The sequence below is a fragment of the Lithobates pipiens genome, unplaced genomic scaffold, assembly GCF_037356315.1.
Source record: "Lithobates pipiens isolate NorthernLeopardFrog02 unplaced genomic scaffold, aLitPip1_a1.2 Scaffold_13, whole genome shotgun sequence".
Taxonomy (NCBI): domain Eukaryota; kingdom Metazoa; phylum Chordata; class Amphibia; order Anura; family Ranidae; genus Lithobates; species Lithobates pipiens.
Window position 1 is genome coordinate 338,186,494 of NW_027507718.1, and position 22,708 is coordinate 338,209,201.

At 41.3% G+C, this 22,708-nt stretch overlaps 1 protein-coding gene across 3 annotated transcripts in view; it reads right to left on the bottom strand.

The window, feature by feature from the left end:
• Positions 1–22,708, bottom strand: part of LRBA (LPS responsive beige-like anchor protein) — a 939,113-nt gene that overhangs the window by 212,457 nt on the left and 703,948 nt on the right. For all 3 annotated transcript variants that reach the window (XM_077477021.1, XM_077477022.1, XM_077477024.1), the window contains 3 exons: positions 16,338–16,478; positions 12,621–12,740; positions 2,643–2,795 (listed from right to left, as the gene is read on the bottom strand). In XM_077477021.1, the coding sequence (XP_077333147.1) occupies positions 2,643–2,795; positions 12,621–12,740; positions 16,338–16,478 (414 nt within the window). The remainder of the gene's footprint in view (positions 1–2,642; positions 2,796–12,620; positions 12,741–16,337; positions 16,479–22,708) is intronic.

Consider the following 22,708-nt stretch of genomic DNA (forward strand, 5'->3'; position numbering starts at 1 on the left):
ACACAGATTGTGTTCCCACAAAGAAAAATATCAAAATTAAAATAGTGAAGCGCAACCACACCCAGCTGAGCAGCAGGGTGTATTAATGAGTCAATTAGGTGAAAATAAAAGTGAAAGCAATCTATATAATCTAGCAATATGCAAAGAAAACATCCATATATACATACACACACAGTGACTGTTGCTAGTAGATTCAAGACATTAAATCCAAAATGAAAAACTATTCTCAGTGCACGTGTCTATATCTTCATAATTGACAAATCCAAAATAAGTGATCAAGCACGCTACCGCGTCCTCCGGTCTCTATATGTGCTCACCTCACATATCAACCCACCATAGGGTCTAATGGCACCTTCCCTTTAGGGGAATAAATCCAGCAATCAGTTGTTCCTCTATCCTCCTAAGATTTCTTAATCACTCAGATGCTGTTCTACGTAGTTATATGTCACAAGGTCAGGAAAAAACTCAACATAGTGTTTTACCGTTTAAAAACAACTTTTAATAAAAACACAGTAAAGAACTCACATTTACAGATGCACTGTCTTGGTGCATGCAGGTAAAGCACTTGTACCCCCCCCCCCCCCCCCCTGTGACTTCCATGATGAATTTATCAAGGGATTCCCAAAGTAAGCGTTCATCTTCAAAAATGCCTACAAGAGAGAGATCAGGGACATTCTAGAGCAGACTCTCTCAAATTTTTCAACACAGAGGAACTCGTTCTGTTCTCAGGGAACCCTTGCTAAAAAAAGAATGTGCTATACGCTTGCCATCCGTGGGAAGAATTACTCCCTTAAAGATAGTAAAAATATCAGTAGTGGTCTAAAAGGCAGAAATTGTTCATTGCTCAAGGTACCCCTAGCAACCCTGGTTGAGAAACCCTGTTCTAAAGACTTGGCAAATTACAGTCTCTAGAGCAGTGGTTCCTAACTCCTGTCTTCAGGACCCACTAACAGGACAGATTTTAAGTAGTACAACTGTGATGTATTTCAGTTATCTTCCAAACCAAGCCTGTTAGTGGGTCCTGAGGGCAGGAGTTGAGAACAACTGCTCTAGAGCATCAACACAAAACAAAAAAGGTGAGGGCATCAGCTGCAGTTGTTAGATGGGAGCAGGTGCATCAAAGACTGGGTTTGTTTATTTGACTTATTCAGTTAGCAATAGTCTGTCAAACCGACATGGCAGAAATTGCCTATTAATTCAATTCTTAAAAGAGGAAACATCCTCAAATTGGAACTGTAAGGTGTTTATTGAGAACTGAAATGTCAAACAAAAACGAATGTGCATCACCTCAATGTGCCCACAGTAGAGAACATTTGGCACAAAGCCATAGCCTGTACTTCCTAAAAAGCAGGGGAAAGAATATCAGGGGAATGTGGTCTCTGCTACAAAATCAGGGTCCTCAGCATACTGTATTTCATAATATCTTCATGTACAAGAGGTTCTGCCTCTGATTTCTGAACAGGGTCAGGGAAAATGTAGTATTTCTGGCTTTTGGAAATGGAATGTTTTGCTAAGCAGGCTGCTTGGCTGAGAGGGAGATAAAGTCCAGGGAGAAGAGTGGTGTGATGACAAGGCATTTCACTTCCTATAGGCCATCATAAAAACATGTTATTCATCCCATTTGCCCTTGTGCCTGTGATCTGCCAATGTAGGGTAGGGTGTACCACCCAGGATTATTAATATAAAAAAAAAAAAACACCAAATTTAAATTGCTTGCATTGAGAAATATTAGAGACAAATATAATAGGAGCACCACATTAAGGTAAAAAAACTCCTCATTCCTGTGTCTCTAAAACTGCATAGTGTGCTGCACACTTGGTTATCTTACTGAAACCTAGGAACTAGGGTCAGCATGCAGGCGAACTGTGTCCTAACTTATCCATGATGAGCCTAGAGGATCAGGCTGCACCCACCACAATGGGCAGACCCCTGAAGGGGTCTTCAGGGTTTGGGAACCATAGAGGTGAACCCTGGACCTGTATAACACCCTGTGGCTAACTACACATGCTGCACTTTATGATAAGGTGAATGCCTAACGCAGGTTTCAATGCCTGAAAAAAAACATTGCAGGCTGGCTACACACAGTCTGGGTGCTTGATAGACGTGTCAGAAGAAAAAAAAAAGAAAGAATGGTTTAAAAAGCAAAAACACTACCAGAGGAGAACAGATTAATCACCAAAGGACACTAGCAAAAATTAAATAAATGGAGTCACACTGAGAGCGAGGCGTTATTTGTAAGCACTAGAGGCAGCCGTAGCAAGTTTTTTGCCAGTGTCCAATCACCTGAAGGTAGCCTGCATATAACCCATGTTTAGTAATACAAGTTCTGTGTCCTGTACTGTACAATATACTACAATTACAGTTCTGGGTAAAGTGCTCGTCTAGGATTTATTCAAAACAGAGTTTTCGTATGACTATTAAATGCTGGCTAACCACAAAATAATGGAGTACAAACATACTACAACTCTGCCTTTCTGACAGTACTAAAAGGATCAGTGCATGTATATATGGCTGCTACAGGATTTACCGTATGTGTTACCTCAAAGTTATGTGCCATCAGCTGAACCTTGGTTTATTTTAATTTTGTACTGAAGTTATACAAGCATGAATCTTAGATGCCAAAAATTGATCAGTCTTCTTACCAGTCTACTTATACGAACAAATTCTTCAGGAGACTTGGCCCATGGTGGAAGTTCAACATCAGAAACAACTGTGCCATCATCCATTACACCAAGATTGTAGTTATTCATGTTGACAAACATCTCTGGGAGGTAGTAGAATTCAGGAATGAGCTCCTAGAGGAACAAAATCACCCATTGCATCATTATTATACCGTAATTGTCAACATTAACATAGTTACAGGGTACTGAACATCAAATAAAAAAAAGAGGTACAATGACAAACTCATATCGATATGACAATTGGATGCAAATAAACAAATAGAACGTATTAAAAACTGCAAACCAAAAACTCTCTACAGTTTGGCTTGACAGATCAAACTGAATAAAAAGTAGCAAACTAAACCCCCCAAAGCTCTCAAATCAACTTTGTCAAAATTGTGTTGATTGCTTATGATTAACTGAAAAAAATACTGGAGTGTGTATCATAGAACCAATCGGAATTCATATCCATTAAGTTACGGTTTTAATAGACTTAGATTTATAACTAATAATTTAAGTCAATCGCAAAATGCAGAACAATGCTGCATATGTTGCACTGCTCAAATGTAATCAATGGTGATCTCTAGCTTGTAATCAGTCATACAGTAGGTGACCTCGATATTGTGTCAATCTCGCCGCTTTTATCGGCGAGATTGACACCCTGCGAGCCCAGTCGCAGGAGCCAGCGCCGAGCCGGCTCGCATCGGGAAAGGAAAAATGTTTCTTTTCCTTTCCCGATAAGCGACAAGCATCGCTGGCCGGGTTCACACTGGTGCGGGGATCCAAATTGGATTCCTGCCAATACCAGGCACTGTATTTGGTATGAATCCTAAGGGAGAACTCCACGCCAAATAAAAAAAAAAAAAAAAAAAAAAAAAAAAAACGGCATGGGTTCTCCCTCCAGAGGCATACCAGGCCCTTAGGTCTGGTAGGGATTTTAAGGGGGAATCCCCAACGCTGAAAAAAAACGGCGTGGGGTCCCCCCAAAATCCATACCAGACCCCTATCCGAGCATGCAGCCCGGCCGGTCAAGAAAGGGGGTGGGGACGAGCAAGCACCCCCCCTCCTGAGACATACCAGGCCGCTGTGCCCTCAACATGGGGGGTGGGTGCTGTGGGGGAAGGGGGGCACGCTGCAGCCCCCCCACCCCAAAGCACCTTGTCCCCATGTTGATGAGGACAAGGGCCTCTTCCCGACAACTCTGGGCGTTGGTTGTCAGGGTCTGCTGGCCGGCTTATCGGAATCCGGGAGCCCCCTTTAAGAAGAGGGCCCCCAGATACCGGCCCCCCACCCTATGTGAATGAGTATTGGGGTACCATGTACCCCTACCCATTCACCTGGTGAAAAAATAAAATAAAACACAACACGCAAGGGTTAAAAATAGTTTATTGCACAGCTCCGGTGGTCTTGGGGGGTCTTCTGACTTCGGGGGTCTTGTTCCCCTCTCCGGTTCTTCTTGCCGGGCCTCCGCTTTCTTCCTTTAGCTCTTTTACTAGCGGAGGCCTGGTCTTCCGTCGTCGCCGCCCCTTCTTCCGACTTCGGGGGTCTTGTCGCCCTCTTCGGTTCTTCTTGCCGGGCCACCGCTTCTTCTTGCAGCTTTTACTAGAGGTGGCCCGGTCTTCTGCTGCTGCCGCCGCCTTCTGTTCTTCTTCTTCCTTCTTGAGATGTTGACTCGACGCTCTCTCAGGCCGCAATGCCAGGGACGCGGTGTGTGGCGACTTATATAGGGACAAGGGGCGGGGTCACCGGTTGATGTCACACGGTGACCCCGCCCCTTATGATGTCACCGTCCTGGAGGATGCAATGCTGGGACTGTGACATCATAAGGGGCGTGGTCACCATGTGACATGAACCGGTGACCCCGCCCCGTGTCCCTATATAAGTCGCCGCACACCGCGTCCCTGGCATTGCGGCCAGAGAGAGCGTCGAGTCAAAATCTCAAGAAGGAAGAAGTAGAAGAAGAACGGAAAGCGGCGGCGGCAGCAGCAGACGACCGGGCCACCGCTAGTAAAAGCTGCAAGAAGAAGCGGTGGCCCGGCAAGAAGAACCAAAGAGGGGGACAAGACCACCGAAGTCGGAAGACCCCCCGGGCGGCGGCGAGAAGACCGCCCAAGACGGAAGATCACTGGAGCTGTGCAATAAACTATTTTTAACCCTTGTGTGTTGTGTTTTATTTACTTTTTTTTCACCAGGTGAATGGGTAGGGACACATGGTACCCCAATACTCATTCACATAGGGTGGGGGGCCGGTATCTGGGGACCCTCTTCTTAAAGGGGGCTCCCGGATTCCGATAAGCCCCCCTGAGTGCAGACCCCAACAACCAACAGCCAGGGTTGTCTGGAAGAGGCCCTTGTCCTCATCAACATGGGGACAAGGTGCTTTGGGATGGGGGGGCCGCAGGGCGCCCCCCTTCCCCCAATGCACCCACCCCCCCATGTTGAGGGCACAGCGGCCTTTGGGGGACCCCCACGCCGTTTTTTTCGGCGTAGGGGATTCCCCTTAAAATCCCTACCGGACCTAAGGGCCTGGTATGCCCCCGAAAGCATGCAGGTTTCATTAGTGAGGCGACATTATCGCCGCTCTCTCACTCGCTACAATAGGAAAATGACATTTTCCTACTGCAGCCAGCGCGAGAACCAGCACGACGGGATTGCGCTGGTTAGAAAAGCCTGTCAACGGGAACCAGCATGACAGGATGTTTTTCAGGTGCTTTTGGGCTAAAAAATAGGATTTGGATAACAGCTTACCTGTAAAAGCCTTCTCTTTGAAGTACATCACAGGACACAGAGCCATAGTAATTACTATGTGGGTTATAGGCCACCTTCAGGTGATAGACACTGGCACACCCTAAACAGGAAGTTGCCTCCCTATATAACCCCTCCCACTACAAGGAGTACCTCAGTTTTGTAGCAAAGCAATACACGCATATACCAGAAAGAGGGGAGGGACCTCTATGTCCTGTGATGTACTTCAAAGGATTTTACAGGCAAGCTGTTCTAAAAATCCTATTTTCTTAATCATACATCATGGGACACAGAAACATAGTAATTACTATGTGGAATGTCCCAGAGCAATGCCAACTGAGGGGAGGGAGACACAACAAAAGTAGGGCAACATGAGATCAGAGAACTTATGTTGCTGCCCGCAGCACACTGCGCCCAAAGGCGACATCCTCATGTCTATTTATTCACCTGATAGAATATGGTAAATGTATAGACTGAAGACCAAGTTATGGCAGATTTGAGCCATGAAGGCTTTGTGATGCACTGTCCCTGAAGCACTAACAGCCCTGGAGGAGTGTGCTTTGATTTGAGAGGGTGGAAGCTACCTCTTTAAATCATAAGCTAGAATGATTACTTGGCAAATCTATTTAGAAATAGTAGCTTTCGATGCGGCTTGTCCTCTTTTAGGACCTTCAGGCAACACAAACAAAACATCAGTTTTTCTAATCTGAGCAGTCGCCTTTAAGTAGATCTTGACTGCTCTCACCACATCAAGAGATTGTAGTGATTTTTCTTCCATAGAACAGGGTTCTGGAAAAAAAAATCAAGGTAGAACATCATCCTGGTTTAGATAAAAACCTAAAAATACCTTTGGTAGAAAGTTATGATGAGGAAGCAATACTACCTTATCCCTGTGAATAATAACATGGCTATTTACAAGAAAGAGCAGCCAACTCCGATGCCCTTCTTGCAGAGGATATGGTTACCAGAAAAACTAGTTTCCTTGTCAAAAGGACCAAGGGAACATGTTGTATCGGCTCAAAAAGGCTGTTTTTGTAATTCCGACAGAACTAAATTCAAGTCCCAAGGGTTCAGGGGTGACCTAACTGGGGGAATAAGCGGCGTTACCCCCTGAAAAAAACTACGAACCAAAGAATGTGAAGCAAGTGGTCTTTGAAACAATACCGATAAGGCTGAGACCTGCCCTTTTAAAGTATTCAAGGCCAGCTTCATTTCTAACCCCATCCGCAGAAAGTCAAGGATTCTACCTAAGACATAGCTCTCCTGGGGTGCAAACCCCTGGATTCATCCCAGGAGAAATATGCCTTCCAGACTCTATAATATGTGACTCTGGAGGCCAGCTTCCTTGCATTAACCAAGGTAGATACCACTGAACTTGACAGCCCACGTTTCTTCAGAATGTGGGTTTCAATAGCAAAACCATTAAATTTAGTGTTTGTAAGGTAGGATAGAATACAGGACCTTGCGAGAGAAGGTCTGGACGTGGTGGTAGGGTCCATGGGATCCCTACCGCCATCCTTATGATCTCTGCATAACAAGATCTCCTGGGCCATGCTGGGGGCCACAAGAATCACTGACTTCCCTTCCTGCTTGATCCTGCAAAGAAGTCATGCAAGCAGGCAGAATAGGAGGGAATGCATAAATTGGTGAAAACTGATTCCACGGGAACAGAAGGCATCTGTTCCGCATGCTAGCGGATCCTTTGTTCTTGACACAAAGTTGTCGATTTCTTTGTTGAACCTGGATGCAAACAGATCTACGTCTGGGATCCCCCATCTTTGAATTATTGACACGAAGATGTGGGGGTTTAAGGAACCATTCTCTTTCGGGAACAACTGCTGGAGACTCCAGTAGTCCGCCTACCAATTTTCTATTCCTAGAGTGAAGACTGCCGACAGGCAAAGTACATTGTTTTCTGCCCAAGATAGGATACAATTCACCTCTCTCTGGGCCGCACAACTTCTTGTGCCCCCTTAGTGATTGATATAGGCCATTGCTGTGGCATTGTCGGATTGGATCCTGACAGGACAATTCCATAAACTGAATGTTCACGCCCTCAGGACCAAGTGCTCTGCCCGAATCTCTTGGCACATATTGTTACCACTTCCCAGGTAACAGTAAAAAGGATTTTCCCCGGCGTACCTTTGGAGTCAGACACATTGGGAAATCTGGAGCTTGAACCTTCTTGTCCCAAGCCAATAGGATACTGTTTTGCAGCATTCTTGAATGAAACTCTGCATAAGGATTCATCTTGCTTCAACCACCTGAATCAGTTCCTTTATGATACTGATCTTTGCCTGGGGCAAGAATACTCTTTTCTGGGTTTATCTATGATCAGACCCAAGTATTTTAGCCTTCTCTTGATTTTAAGGAAGATTTCTCTAGGTTGAGAGTCCAAACTAGTTATTCCAGGTAGCTGAATGTGGTGACCCTACTTTGGTCTAAGCGGGCTACTGACTAGGTCTATCAAGAGCAGATCATCTATATAAACTATAATCGTTACACCTTGGGCCCTTAATCTGGCTAGAGGAGGGGCCAGAACCTTTGTAAACACTCAAGATGCAGTAGCTAGACCGAAAAGCAGAGTTACAAACTGAAAATGAGGATTTTCTACCTTGTAAAGTAGATATTACTGGTGAGTGGGGAAATAGGCACATGGAAGTATGCATCCTTGATGTCGATTGACATCCTCCTTGTAGGATGGAGCCAACTGATTGGATTTACGGAAAGGGAACGGATTTTTGAGATCTAGAATATCCATCCGGTTTTGGCACCCTGAAAAAAAGGTTTCAACAAAACCCCAACCCCTGCTCTTACATGGGGGACCACCATAATCACTTTTTGCCAAAAGATGGTCCAATGCTTGAAAGAAATACTTATTTTTCTCTGGATCCTTAGGAATGTTTGATCTGAGAAAACGAGGAGACGGGAACTCTTGGAACTCCAGTTTGTACCCTGGAGCTATTGAGGAAGTCCCCCATCTGTCTTGACACTCTTCCTGCCACACCCTTGAAAACTGCAGTAGTATTACCCCTACTTGAGCGAGCGGGGGTGCCTCCTCATAAGGAGGCTTTAGTATTTTGTAGGTTTCCTCCTCCAAGACTTTTGTCCCTGGTGTTGACCCGGAGGATTACCTCTTGAACTTGACAGCGAAGACCGATGCCCCTGGCACTGGAGAAGGAGCTTGTTAAAATGAAATACGTTTACTCCTTTTCTTAAATGGCAAAGGGGTACTTTTTCCACTAGAAATTCTCACACTCTCAAAAGCTCAGCTCAAAGTAAATCTTATAGTCCAATCAGCTAATTCATTTTGTGCCGGAGGATGGATTACTGGCAAAGTGCATTCCTGAAAACTGAGTTAGAAGGGTGTTGTATTGTATTTGAGCCGTGGAGAATAGACGTTGTCATTGTGTGTGTTAAAAGATTCAATAAACAAACGACTTTCCAAACTACGAATCATTATCATGAATGAATATACATACATAAATAGCGAATTTCAACGAATACAAACGAATTAATTCGACACACTACGAATAATAACGAATTATCCGAAAATGTATTAACGTTAACATAACGAATATAACAGAACGAAATGATGTATTTTACGAATGACAACGAACCGAAACTAAACTAAATTTTCCGTTGTGCACAAGTCTAATGAGCATTTGAGAAATTCCTTCTTTTATTTTTTTGTTGACGTGCTATATTAGCACTACTTCACTACACTTTATACATTTTTAGAGGGGTTGGTTACACTATAGAAGTTTAGCTGTTTTTTTCATTTAGCACTTTATACGTTTGCACTTTATTTGTATTGATACACTGTTGGTAGCGCATTAGTACTTTGCCATATCAGGAAACCAAGCCTAAATGTCTGTTTACCAGCTGCAGTGTACATGAGGCCTTACATTCCACTGCAGCTTCTATGTTCACGGAAATGTGACAGGTGCCTCGGCGTTAACACTGTCAGTATGGAGGTCTTAAGATCCAGTACAGGTCATTTTAGCATAGTGAAAGCTATGCCAGCTGGGATCAGGCAGGAATTAACCTAATATCATCTTCACTACTTCGCTGCGCAAAAGACAGGAAGGCACTGCATTATAAAAACATTCCTCATCTTAAAGGCTAGGTTCAGTATATATTTTTTTAGCATAAAAATTGTGTTTATTTTTACAGGAGCTTGCAAAGCACTGCACCCATGATCAATGGGTTGGTGAGAGGGTAGAGGGACACTTGGTGGGCATCGATGCGGCCGCACTGGTGGACATTGATGAGACCTGCACTGATGAGCACTGGTGGGCATAGATGAGACCGCACTGGTGGGCATAGATGAGACCGCACTGATAAGCTGCACTGGTGGGCACAGAGGAGACGGCACTGATAAGCTTGCATTGATACTGCATTGAGGCGGCACTGATGAGGCTGCACTCAAGATAGTTGTCAACAGCAGTGTCTGGCTACATGCATTGCCAAGCCATGCCCCAGACTGGGGCTTTACTACACAAATGAAGACACTACAGAGGATACAGCAGTATAAAACTGACCAGCAGTAGGATGGCTTTAACAAGGGATAATAGGCTTAACCAGTGTACAATTTTGTCTATGGGAATAGCAGGGTTTGGCAACTATAGGCATTAGATGCACATTGTTCTTGCACTTTTTCACAATTGTTCCCCTTCAAATGATGCCGTGGCATATTGCAAACAAAAGGCAGCACCAAGAACAAATGGTCAGTATCAAGTGAATGCTGCACTTTGAGCACTCCCTGAAACAAAAGTAATTTTTTTTTTTTTTAACTAGTTGAGGACATTGGGCTTGTTTCATTGGGCTTGTTAAAAAAATTAAGAAAAAAAAAACCTTCATCAAAATACACAAGTACACTTGCGAAGACACACTGCCCTTCTGCCACAACCTCCCTTCTATTCCCCAGCAATTAGCATTTAGGACATAATTTATGGCTGGCCAAGGTACCACATCCAGAATTATAGCAACTATCCAAGAACGTTTTTCTGAAAATGTACTTTACCATCACAAAGTGGTTGAGGTACTGTATATGGTCTTGAGGCAGCCCTAGCAAGTTTTTAGCCAGCGTCCAATCTCCTAAAGGTAACTTGAACATAACCCATGGTCTACGACTGCTATGTCCTGTACTGTATGTATAGGATAAGCAACCTAACCTAAATAAAGGCTTTATCAACATGAAATACCGTATTTATCGGCGTATAACATGTACTTTTTCCCCTTGAAAATAGGGAGAAAATCGTGGGTGCACGTTATACGCCGACAGCGTACCTCGGAGGGGAATGAGTGCTGCTGGAAATCACAGAGCCATTGTCTCCTCTCGGCTCGCATGTCATGCGCACAGTCCCTCCTCCACCACCAGCATTGGAAAAGTGTTCCATCTATCACAGGAGCTGGTCCGATGCCGGAGGCAGGACTATGTGACTTCTGATTGAGAGCCGAGGAAACAGATGACGACTCGGTGATGTCCTATGAGAGAAGGTGAGCTGCATTAATAGGGCAGATATGCACAGAACAGGCTACAAATGGGCACACAAAAAAAAAAATTCCCCCTGAAACTTTTATTTTGAATTGGGGTGTTATAAGCTGGCGTGTGTTATATGCCGATAAATATGGTAACATTATCCACTCAAAACAAATAAGAACCTCAAAATACCACAAGCCTTACACAAAAGCTCATTTTTCAAAGGCAAAAAAGAAAAAGACATTTGGTATGGATGGAACTGTTGGCCTCAAATCAACTACAAAATACAAATAAAGATAAATCATAAATCCCCATTAGTGGCAAAAAACAATCAAAGAAGCGGCAAAGGGGTTAAATGTCCACAGAGCTAGCCATCAGATTTAGGGCTCATGCACATTGGATATTTTGCTAACTCTACTAGACTCCTTTCCTCCTGGCAGCAAAGTTTTGACAGAAAAAACACTTGACATTTGTAAACACTTGTAACGCATTTAGGCACGTCAAGTGCTTGCCCGTTAAATTATTTCATTGGCCACAATATTTATTCTAGCCATTGAAATGAATTAATGCTCAAGCGATGAATCCGCGTTTAGGCGTGTCAAGAGTTTTTTCTGCCAAAACTGTGCTGTTCCTGGACCCACTGGGTGTGGGCTTTTTGTTGAAAGTAAAACGGAAAACGCCTCTAGGAGCGGCAGAAAAAATGTCCAGTATGCATGAGGCCTTAAAGTACAGTTTCTGAACGACCATATCTCCCTATGCATTTTGTCAACTTTCCCTTCAGCAGGTACCAGTACATTGCCATGATGATTGCCCTTGACTTCTAATTGGCCAGGCCACCTTAGATTTGTAAACTTGACATTATATTTACCTGTGCTCTCTCAGTGACTAAAGAGTGCAAGAAGAAGACATGTTTCTAGCTGGGATAGGTCAGTCAAGATGGCACACATTCAGGGAAACGGAATTATTAAACTACCCAAACAACACTCTGCAGTCCTTCAGTTTATTTGTTCAGGTCATTCAAATTGTTTTTATTGGGGGGGGGGGGGGGGTTAATTATGTAATAGCCATGTCATTGGTGTATGCAGTAATTCATCTAAATGCAGTGCTTAGCTGACAAGGCTCAAACTATTGGCAACAGCATTGTATTTTTTTCATTGACATTTGTTTTTGCATATTGCAGTACTGCAGCATGTTCAGTACAATTTGTTACAATTTGGTAACAGGACGATGTGAATAGGTGAAACACCTGCACATGAAAACGTAAATAAGTACAAAATAATGCATTTTTTTTGAGTGCTATAATGCCATTTTTATTGTTTTGTCAAGATAATTAAAAACACTTAGGGTTACAGGGTTAAGGTGAGCATAAAGGTAGGTTTAAAATAAAGACTACATTTGAGGTTTGTTAAAGTGCTTAACCATATAAAGGAAAAACAAATTTAAAAAGCCAAAAAAAAAAACACTACCACTATAATATTATTTTTGATTTGGAAGAAGGAGTAATATGAGAGTGTTGAAGGAGTAGAGACGTTTGCAGAGCCTGCTTATGTTTAGTGTCATTGATAAGAATGAACCTCTCAGAAAATTGAGTGAAAGGAAAATCATCTACACTACAGCAAACATTGGCTCTTAAACTGACAGTCTGAAGAATTACTATATAGTGGTGTTGAGGGAAAAAAAGTTAAAAATTGTGTCAAAAAGGCCAGATCAGGCAACCCTCCAGAATTTACCTTGATATCAGAGGTGTCTCTCTGGCAGTTACGCCATGCCCTTGAAACTGAAGAAAATGCTCTATCTGCATGGTCAAATTTTCCACCTTGGAAATTCAGGAAGGATGTTGTAAACGGTTCCTAGAACAGAAAAATTAATTTGTTTACTTTAGTACTTTATAAGAAATCAACCTCTATAATAGATAAATTATATCTTGATCAACATTGCATTACTAAAGGATTATTAATTGTTCTAGTTGTGTGTCATCTACATACTAGGTGACAGTAATAACCTAAGCGTGTTATAGGCTGAAGCCAAATATATCCTTTTTTTTAGCCAGCTTCAGAACTGAAAGCTCCATTATTTGTTAATTTTAATAGCAGGGCTGAGCATACACTTCATGTGCTTCAACTCATTGGCAGTGCAAGTTGAAATGGTTCCAGTTGAGGTCACAGTGATGGTTGTCTCTGGGAGGCAGAATGTTGAGAGGCTAAACCCAAGACACAGTTCAGCAGTATCTCAAATAAAAAAAAAAAAATGAATGGAGACTGATAATTAGCACCGTATAAGTCATCGCATTTCAGAATGAAAACCCTTTAACAAAATATAGACAATATCAATTACTCTAAATTCTGCTAAATTCTTAAGGCAGCACAGTGGCTTAGTGGCTAGCACTTCTGCCTTGCAGCAGTGATGGATTTTGTTTGAATTCCCTATGCTTGCGTAGGTTTCCTTCAGATATTGTGGTAGCCTCCCACACTCCAAAAGAAATGTAGGTAGGTTAGCCGACTCCTGTCTACATGTCCATATTGACTCTAGAATGCAACGATGTATGAACAATAGGGAACTGACTGAAGCTCCTTGAGGGCAGGGGCTGATGTAAATGAATAGAATATAAAAGACTTGCACTACATAAATACCTGCAATACAATTCTGTAAAACAAACATGCTTAAAACGTAAAAAATACCAAATATCTGGACTAGATTAGAAAATTTGTGCAAAACATTATTTATCCAAGTAATGAAGCCCTCCCCTGTAAACACATGTTTACAGATTACATGCATTAAGCTACCTTTTACATTTTGATTTCCATTTGGAATTTATGATTGGAAGAAATGCTTAAAGGTTTTAAAAGCCACCTCTTAGTTAAACAACACTTAAGCCCATATTAGTAGATAATTGCCTAAAATTAGCAAGGCACCATAAATTATATCAAGGATTTATGTCTCCTTGTACCATTGTAACAAGCTTTAATTAATGGTAGGCTGCTAATGCTCTCCCAAAGAAATTACTTTCTGGTAGATGAATTACATCTTAGGTTTACAGAAAACATGCACTATTGTAAACCTACATGCTATCAATAAACACAATTCCTGATTAATCCAACACCAACACATTACAGAGGATGCTTATTATGGCTGCTTACCATTATTAGAAACTGATAAATTGCTTTGGCTTTGTATAAGAATGCAAATGAAGGCTTTCAGCAAAGTGCATTTTGAAACAAAGACCTTACAATGAAACAACTTCAGGTGCAATTCTTTAACCGAGTAGTATCTTCCAAACATGATAGATTAAAATAACTAAACCACTGAGTTTTGTTTGTTTTTTTATTTATACTCATGAATCCTTTTTTCATTTATGAAGTAAAATAGTGAGTTAAAATGATAAATTATACAAGTTTAATTTACATACAGATATATACTGTATCGGGTTGAATAGAATCCTAACGTGTATGTGTGAATGTGAGTTGGGAACCTTACATTGTAAGCTCGTTAAGGGCACAGACTGATGTGAATATACAATATGTATAATGTGTAAAGTGCTGCATAAATTGACAGCGCTATAAAAGAACCTGTAATAAATAAATTATTCAATAAAGAAAATTACAGGGCATTTGAGGATGAAAAGGCATGACAAGTTTTTTTTTATCTCTACCACCATGTCAGGACATCAAATGGCCAAAGACAAATACATCCTGTTTATAAGCCTTAGTTAAACCCACCTTCACCCATTATGAGCATTAGTTATTCATCCCTTGTCATGTGCTAATATTGGGCAAGAGTTCTAGATGGCACAATTTGTACATCATAATGAAAGGCACTGCAGAGCTATGTTTGTCCACCGATATTTTTAATACATAAGGTAAGACTATGCCTGATAAGGTACATGATGATAATTCAATGATAATCTTGTTATTCCCAAGAAATAAAGTACATTTTAAGTTAAAGGAAGGCTTACAGTAGTGGGTTTTTAGGGATTGGATTAGAGGGGAGGCAGGGGGCTGAGTTACAGAAGAACTTCACACCAGCTATATTACCCTTCCCCTGCCCTCTTCTGAGCCACCGCCTTCAAAATTTCAGGGTGTGCACAGACTCAACACAACATGTCTGCACATATGCAACAATGCCACGATTTTCTCATATCTGGTTCCACTCGTTATGCTGCGATACTATGCCATGTCAAAATAACTGGCAGAAAGCTGTAACGTGCAAAATCTCATAGCACGCATATGCTCTCAATGAAAACACTGCCTCTTGGGATATGCAAGTTGGGATTACCAGAAGGCAGCTGAGTTTCATATGTAATTTTTCACCTACTCAAGAAAGCAGGGTCACGGGAACACACAGAGCTGGTTTGGGAGAAAGCCTGGGTGCCCCCATAGCAAGCGGATTGCTATGGTGGGCACTCAGAAGGGAAGAGAAGCTAGGAGGTCTTGCAGGGAACACCGTGAAAAGGAGGATTGGGGATATGCTCCCAGCTGTGGCCATCTTGGATTCTGTTAAATGTATTATACATTGATGTGTAGTGCCTGCTTACTACCCATCCATTGTAAATGCATATACCTTATTAAAATTGCATACTCTACTGTTCTACACTATGGAGATCCTTTCTCTTATTTTGTAACACCATTCCTATGTTAAGTCAGATTGAACATTGATCTTTAGGAACATAGTGATGCAGTTGTTCAAGGTGCTTGAGAGTAGTTGGAGGTCTCGTGGAGTGGTTAGAGCACTCTTTATTGGGGGGTGGGGTCATCTAATTTTGGTAAGCCCCCGTCTTTTAAACACTAAGGTGGTGTGCAGTCTTACTGCTGTGATGCTCAGAGGCTGTTGGAATTCACATCTGTCCTAAGCTTGTAATATATAGTGATGATTGCTTAACTTACCTTCTGGCTCTTCATTGGGACTTTTGGTTTATTACTTAAATGCACTTATACGTTTATACAATTTTTTTTTATATTCGTCTTTTTTGTCACTTTTTAATGATTTTGTCATACATGTTTGTAATCTGAATTTAGCAACACTGTGATTTTCATAGCACTGCACTGTTGTTCATATTATTAATGTTAATATTTTGTGTATACCACGTATTAGGGTATTGTTCCAGCTGTTATTCATTGTTAAACATTTTGGACTCCTAGAACGGTTTTTTATTTTATTATTGGTTAGGAACAAATTATCATTTCTACATGTCCCCTGTAACATAGCAAATCTTCCCTTTTTGACTCCAGCTCCTCTTTAAGGGTAAAATAATGTTTGGAGTATATTAGGTATTAGGGTTATGTACATTGAAGTTTTAACCTTAGCCATAAGTCGTAGCTGCACAAATATGGGTGCAAACAATTAAATTTATATTTGTCGTCAGGGTTGAAAGCCCCAGAATAGCCTGTGCCTGGTTTCATCATTACTACTAACAAGTTTTCACTATTTCATCTTATAGGATAGTAACTTACAATTCTTAAAAGCCAACTCAGTACAAAGCTAGCGGTAGAGTAATGGGTGCCATAGTGAAACTTCGGAACTTGATCATCCTCCCATGATTCATAGCGCTCGGCAAAGAAGGCTGCTCGCTTTGGGTTCAGTGCTCCAACAGGCTAGAAAATAAACATAGAACTGAAATTTAGGTATAATTTGAACATCTTTTTGCAGCCATGTGAACAGTGGCAAAGGAATGCAAGTACAAACATACAAATGCATAAATGGCTTTTACGTGGGGAGGCAAAAAAAACAATGCCAAAATGTGGTTATAAAATGTAAACAAATACATATTTAAAGGGTCCCAACATGTTATAAGGCATGTTGTATTTCAATATATGTAAAACCTAAATAAATTTACCAGCCTGATCTTTATTACTTTACACATATTGAGAAGGTTTCATTTTATGGAAAAACACAACACTACAATAAAGTAGAAATTAGAATACATCATGAAAATATATCATGGGCATATGTTGTGGTGATAGTGCATATACCACTACTGTACTTTTGTGACGCAATAGGGTATAACAAGCATAATAAAATTAATCATTTTATCCAACACTGAAATGCAAGCATGCAATTTACAATTCAGTAAAAGATTTATAGCTGTCCTTAGAATAATTATGACACTAAAAGCTGCTGAATACTAGACACACGAATATGTTTCTGCCACAAAATAAGATGTACTGGTTTACATGCTACCATGAAACAGAATTCTAACCAGCGGTGTAAAGCGCCCAGCCTGGTTATCTCCTCTATAAAGCCCCATACACACCATCAGATTTTCAGCTCATTTTTTCCTTCAGATTTACCAAAACCATATAATATGAGGTCAAACCTTAGGAGTTTCAATTTGTATGCAATCATACAGGCCCTTGCACTACATGGTTTTGGTAAATCCGAAGGAAAAAATCAGCAGAAAATCTGATCGTGTGTATGGAGCTTTAGAATGCCTTCTTTGTGCAAACGGGACAGTGTAAGATTGCTGTGTATGACAAATTACTCAAGCTTTTTATTATGGTTAAACATATTACGTACATGTGCAGTTCTATGGAGCTGCAATGTTCTTTGAAATAAAAAAAACAATAAAAACCTAATGAACAGAATCCTAACACTAACTAGCCACCATGGCAGGAACCATTTACCCAGCAGTTAGTCTATTTATATGCCATCATGTACAAATTTTACCAAGCAGTATACATCTTGTAGAAAAAGTAAAGCACCGGGAATACTTTCCAGATGCACTGCAATTTATTACTTCAGTTGTCTGACGGTGTCTTGGAAAGTATATAAATAATCAAATGCTTCACTTAAAGTGTAACTTTACTCTCTCAATCAGCATTGACTATTTTCAAGCCTAAGGGCCCTTTCATACGGATGTGTTTTGTTTCCTGCATTTTTTTCTTACAAGAAAAATGCAAGAAAAAATTTCCACTTTAAATCCTATGGGACTTTTCACACCACTGCGTTACAGGAGCAGTGCGTTTTGTCAAGTCCTGCATGCTACATCTTTAGTGTGGTTTTGAAAACGGCATTGTGAGGTTCAGAGGGCAAGTATTAAGGAGAGCTATCAAAGAGTCAGGGTTGATTGTGGTTGAGAAATATTTAAATGTAAATTTGAAACAATTCTATAAACTTGTTGGCTTTTGGACAAGGCCACCACAGGGAAACGTGTGCCTTAATGCCTTAATATTTTTTTGATGGTCATCACCCATATTTCATTCCAATCACTGACATCAGTAGTGACTCCCTGGTCTATTACCCACTGGCTTGTGTATGTGGCAGCATCAGTGTTCTGCTTGTTAAGCAACTATAAATACAGTCATGATATAGGTCCTGCAGCATGTGGGTCATGACCACAGGTTGTCAAGTAGGTACAACCTAGTTAGCTTCAAGTCCCCCCAAACCTTAAAGGAAGTGGGAGAGAAGGGCCTGATAGAAAGGGGGATTCCTAAGGAAGGACAATAAGGGTACATTAGGTGATAGGAGGCCAGAGGGACCTTTGAGCCTGTCACAAAGAGTAAGGGAATGTTTCGTAACAGGGTTAGAGATTTGCCCTATAGTCCAGAAGGCACAGCCATAGTACATTAGCAATCAATAAAGGGTCATATTCACTTTATTTTCTGTCGTACGAGAATTTTTGTGAATTTACCTATACAATTTCTACTTGCGACTATTAAGTGAAAAAGGATGTACAATCTGTCGTACGATATTCAGTTTGTGGGCCATAAAATTGGACCAAATCATTATGACTGATGCAAAGTTTTAATTTGACCTAGCAATGGCAGATCACTCAAGAAAAGCTTCAAAACCACAACATTTTTGTCTCACAATTTGTTAAAGTTATCCATGTTTCAAAGGAGTAATAGTCTACACAGTGGAGAAATAGAACCACATCCAACCCACAGACACCTAGGATGTTGCCACTATTTTGGCTTACAGGTGTTTGTCAGCAGTTTTAGATGATTGGGCATATCACACCCATCCATGCCTCTGGATTACACTGATGGAGTCTCAGAGGGCATGGTTAAGGGAAAGGAAAGGCTCTTCTTATAGGGATAGCTTAGCTTGTTTATCCCCTATTATGGTGGAAGATTTACATGAGTGAAGAATGTTTGACAAAGTAGGACTAGACAAAAGAGCAACAGCCTTCTGTAAGTGATGTGTCATTGGCAACTTATCTTGCCCGGTTAAAAAAAAGATAAGATTGTCTTAGTATAGGTCAGATTTTAACAGCAAGGCATAGTGGTGCACTACAGCTGAGCCTGGGTTAAAAAAAAATATATATTTATTTTTTTGCATTTCAGGCTGCATTCACACCTGAGTGTTTCGAAGTCGTGCGTTTTTACCACGTTTTGCCGCAATTTTGTACAGGCCACCAATGTAAAAAGCAGAAAAATGTGAACAGGTGCCATTGAAATGAAAGGGATTTTGCTTGATGGGCGTTTTTCAGGCTTTTTCTTGGAGGTTTTACGAACCGAAAACGCTCAGGTGTGAATGCAGCCTAATGGTTTCGTTTTCTGTCATGACTAGAATGTCATTTAAATGTTGCACACTGTTTAAAGGATATATGTTCTGTGCAAGATACACATTACCTAAAAGAGTCTGCACAGTACTGAGTTAATGGAAAATAAAATAAACACTAAAATGCAATTCTCCCTGCAGCATTTTAACAAATGACTATATGCTTCCAAGCTCCTCAACTGAGCAGCCACCTCTAATCATTATTATTGAATTACGTTTCTTGGAGATACCACTAAAACCAATTAGGACTGATTTTGTTGCCTCTTGTGAAAACAGCAGTTTGCACAGATCAATGCTGCCACAGAACCTACACTATTGATTCCTGATGTAATTGTTACACTTTGCTTTCTCATGCAGGCTGGGACATTTTTCATCCCTCATTTGCAGTACAAGAAAATAAAAATAAAAAATAACAAAAATTCTACCGAATCCCCTAACAAAATGATAAAAAAAATAAAGTGGAGCACAGCTCTGACAGTGATACACTATCAGCTTATTCAGAGAACTTACAGTGGGAATACACACTTTGAATTATACATAACATGAATGCACTGATTTATTGTGGTAATAACATCCACCTCATTAAAAGATTCTGCTTTGCTGCAGTTGGAGGGCTACATATTGTTTACTGCTATAAATTAATGGCAGAGCAGAGAAAATAGTGCAAATCCTCCAACAATAGATCTGCGCTGACAGAGCCGTACATCATAGCTTCCTCCTAATAAAATAGAGACAATGTATTGGGCTAATACATTTTACTGTGCTGGCCTATATTTTCTTGACAACTGCTATAAAAGATGAGGACATTCAGCTATGTTTTAATACACTGTAAAAGTGGTTTACTAAGCTCCAGTACTGTATATGAAATCCAGCCACACTATAAATATTTTAGACTGCTTAATTAAAATTTTGTTTAATTAGAGAAACAAAAATCGGGGAAACTGTAGGTCTGGGATACAATTAATTGATACTAACATATTAAAAGTGTTTCAATTACGGGTTTGATTCAGTGAACTAAATGGCTGATATGTATCCAGAGGCCTCCGCTTAATTTGTGTTCCTCCTGGGGTATGGTTCCAGGTATCTGCTACAAGCTTGTCAACTTGTCACTGAGGAACACCATCTATTACTTTCTCACTGGTAAACTTTTGATGTAGGGCTTTTAAAATATAATTCTAATTATTTTATTTAATGCTTTACATTTTTACATGTAGTGGTGAGTATTGGTTAACTCAGCCTTTTTCAACCAGGGTTGCCATGGGATCATGGTAGAGAAAGGCTGTTAGATGAGCCCAAGCTCCCGATCCCCCGACTGAACTGTACATCGGCACTGGGAGGGAGCTCAGTCAGACACAGTAAATTGAGAATTAAGGGGGGGGGGGGGGGGGGGTTGGGTGCGTGTGCTGTGCCCTCTGCCTCCCCCTAGAGTGCAGTACCCGGCTGTGTGAAGACAGGTACTGTACTAGAACTTCTTAAAGGATTTTATACATGTGTTTGTACACATGTCTGTATGTGTGTGATTATGTACATGTGTCTGTGCGTACACGTGTGTGTATGTGTACGTGTGCATGTGTCTGTATGTGTTTATGTTTGTACATGTGTTTGAATGTGTGTGTGTGCACGTGTTTGAATGTGTGTGTGTGTTTATATGTATGTATGTTACTTTTAATCCTGACTCTCCCTATTCCTGTACTATCCGAACAGTTTTTTTTAGGGCTTTTTCATAATAGCAGCAAGGACTGCAGCTCCTTTGAAAAGCAATCCATGTTTAGATCACTTAGATCAGGCATTTGACAGGTGGTAAAGAGGCATTATGTTACTTAATCACCAACTGTTTTAACACCGTAACTGCAGCATCACCACACCCCAACCGCCTGCAATGTACACAGTTGCAGTGTAGTTGGAGTGCAGCCCTATTCTCGAGGGTATACCTCCAGCATGTGAACACCCCCAGCTACCACCTCTTCAGCTAAAGGAGGAGCAGTTAGGGAGTCCCACTCTCCTCTACAGGGCAATCGGATGGAAACAAACCGCCTGTCCGATCTTCCTGTAAAAGGCAAGATGGCTTAAAACATTGAAAATTGCAAAAATTGGGATAATGTTAGCCATATCAGAGGAACTAGCTGAGGAAAAAGAGAAATTTCCTTGGCTTTATTGGTGGATCTAAAGGTGTATAAGTACAGTGGTTCTGTAAGAAGGCTTGTGGAAGATTTAAAGCGGAGGTCCACCCTAAAATGGACCTTCCGCTCATCGGATTCCTCCCCCCCTCCGGCACCACAATTGGCACCTTTCAGGGGGGAGGGGGGTGCAGTTACCTGGATAATCCAGGTAACTGCACCCACTTTCGGGCTAGCTCTCTGCGGAAAGGGGCGCACATTACGCACCTTTCCGCAAGTGCCCGCCCCCTTCCGCAAGTGCCCCGCTGCCTGCTGGGAAACACACAGATCCCAGAGGCAGCGGGGACCGTCCTCATTGCGCAGCGCGGCTCGCGCATGCGCAGTAGGGAACCGGGAAATGAAGCCGAAAGGCTCCATTTCCTGATTCCCATACCCAAGATGGCGACGGCAGCACTCGAGTGTCGATCTAGAGATCGGCTTCGGGTGCCGACATCGCGGGCGCGCTGGACAGGTAAGTGTCACTATTTTAAAAGTCAGCAGCTGCAGTATTTGCAGCTGCTGACTTTAAAAAAAAAAAAAAAAACGCGGAGTCCCGGCGGACTCCCGCTTTAAGAGAAATAACAGTATGGTTATCACGTTAGCCAAGTAGGCAAGGAGTTTGCCAGATTCCTCACCAAGGTCAAAGATCCTGAGGAAACCCAGGTTGGGTAGCACAAGCACTATTGAGATCACACACAGCATGGTGATTTTACATATGAAAGAAAGACACATGCATCTCCAACGGTATGTACTGCGAATCACTTGTTTCCAGCTACTTTTCACAAACTATCCAGATACTCTGCAAACTTCCGTAAATGATATTAAGTGTATTATTTATTTCAGATTAATGGATACCTAACTTAAATGCTGTCTGGACAACTACAAAAACTGCTGTGTCCAATTTTGTAATAAACTTTGTATTTTATAACTATGTTTTCTTTGGTTGTGCTGTAAAAATCTCACCGTCTAGAACCTTTTAAATTTAGACAGATACTTTGTTTTTAAAGAATAAATGTTTCTTAGCCTTAGCAAAAGAAATCATATTAGTAATTCTGGTTTGCATTTTAAAAATATTGGCATAATGAGATGTTTGTTATTAAGCAAATGCATTTGAAGTTTCTGTGAGGGCTTGGGTGCCAAGATACTCAGTTGTATCTAACCCTTTA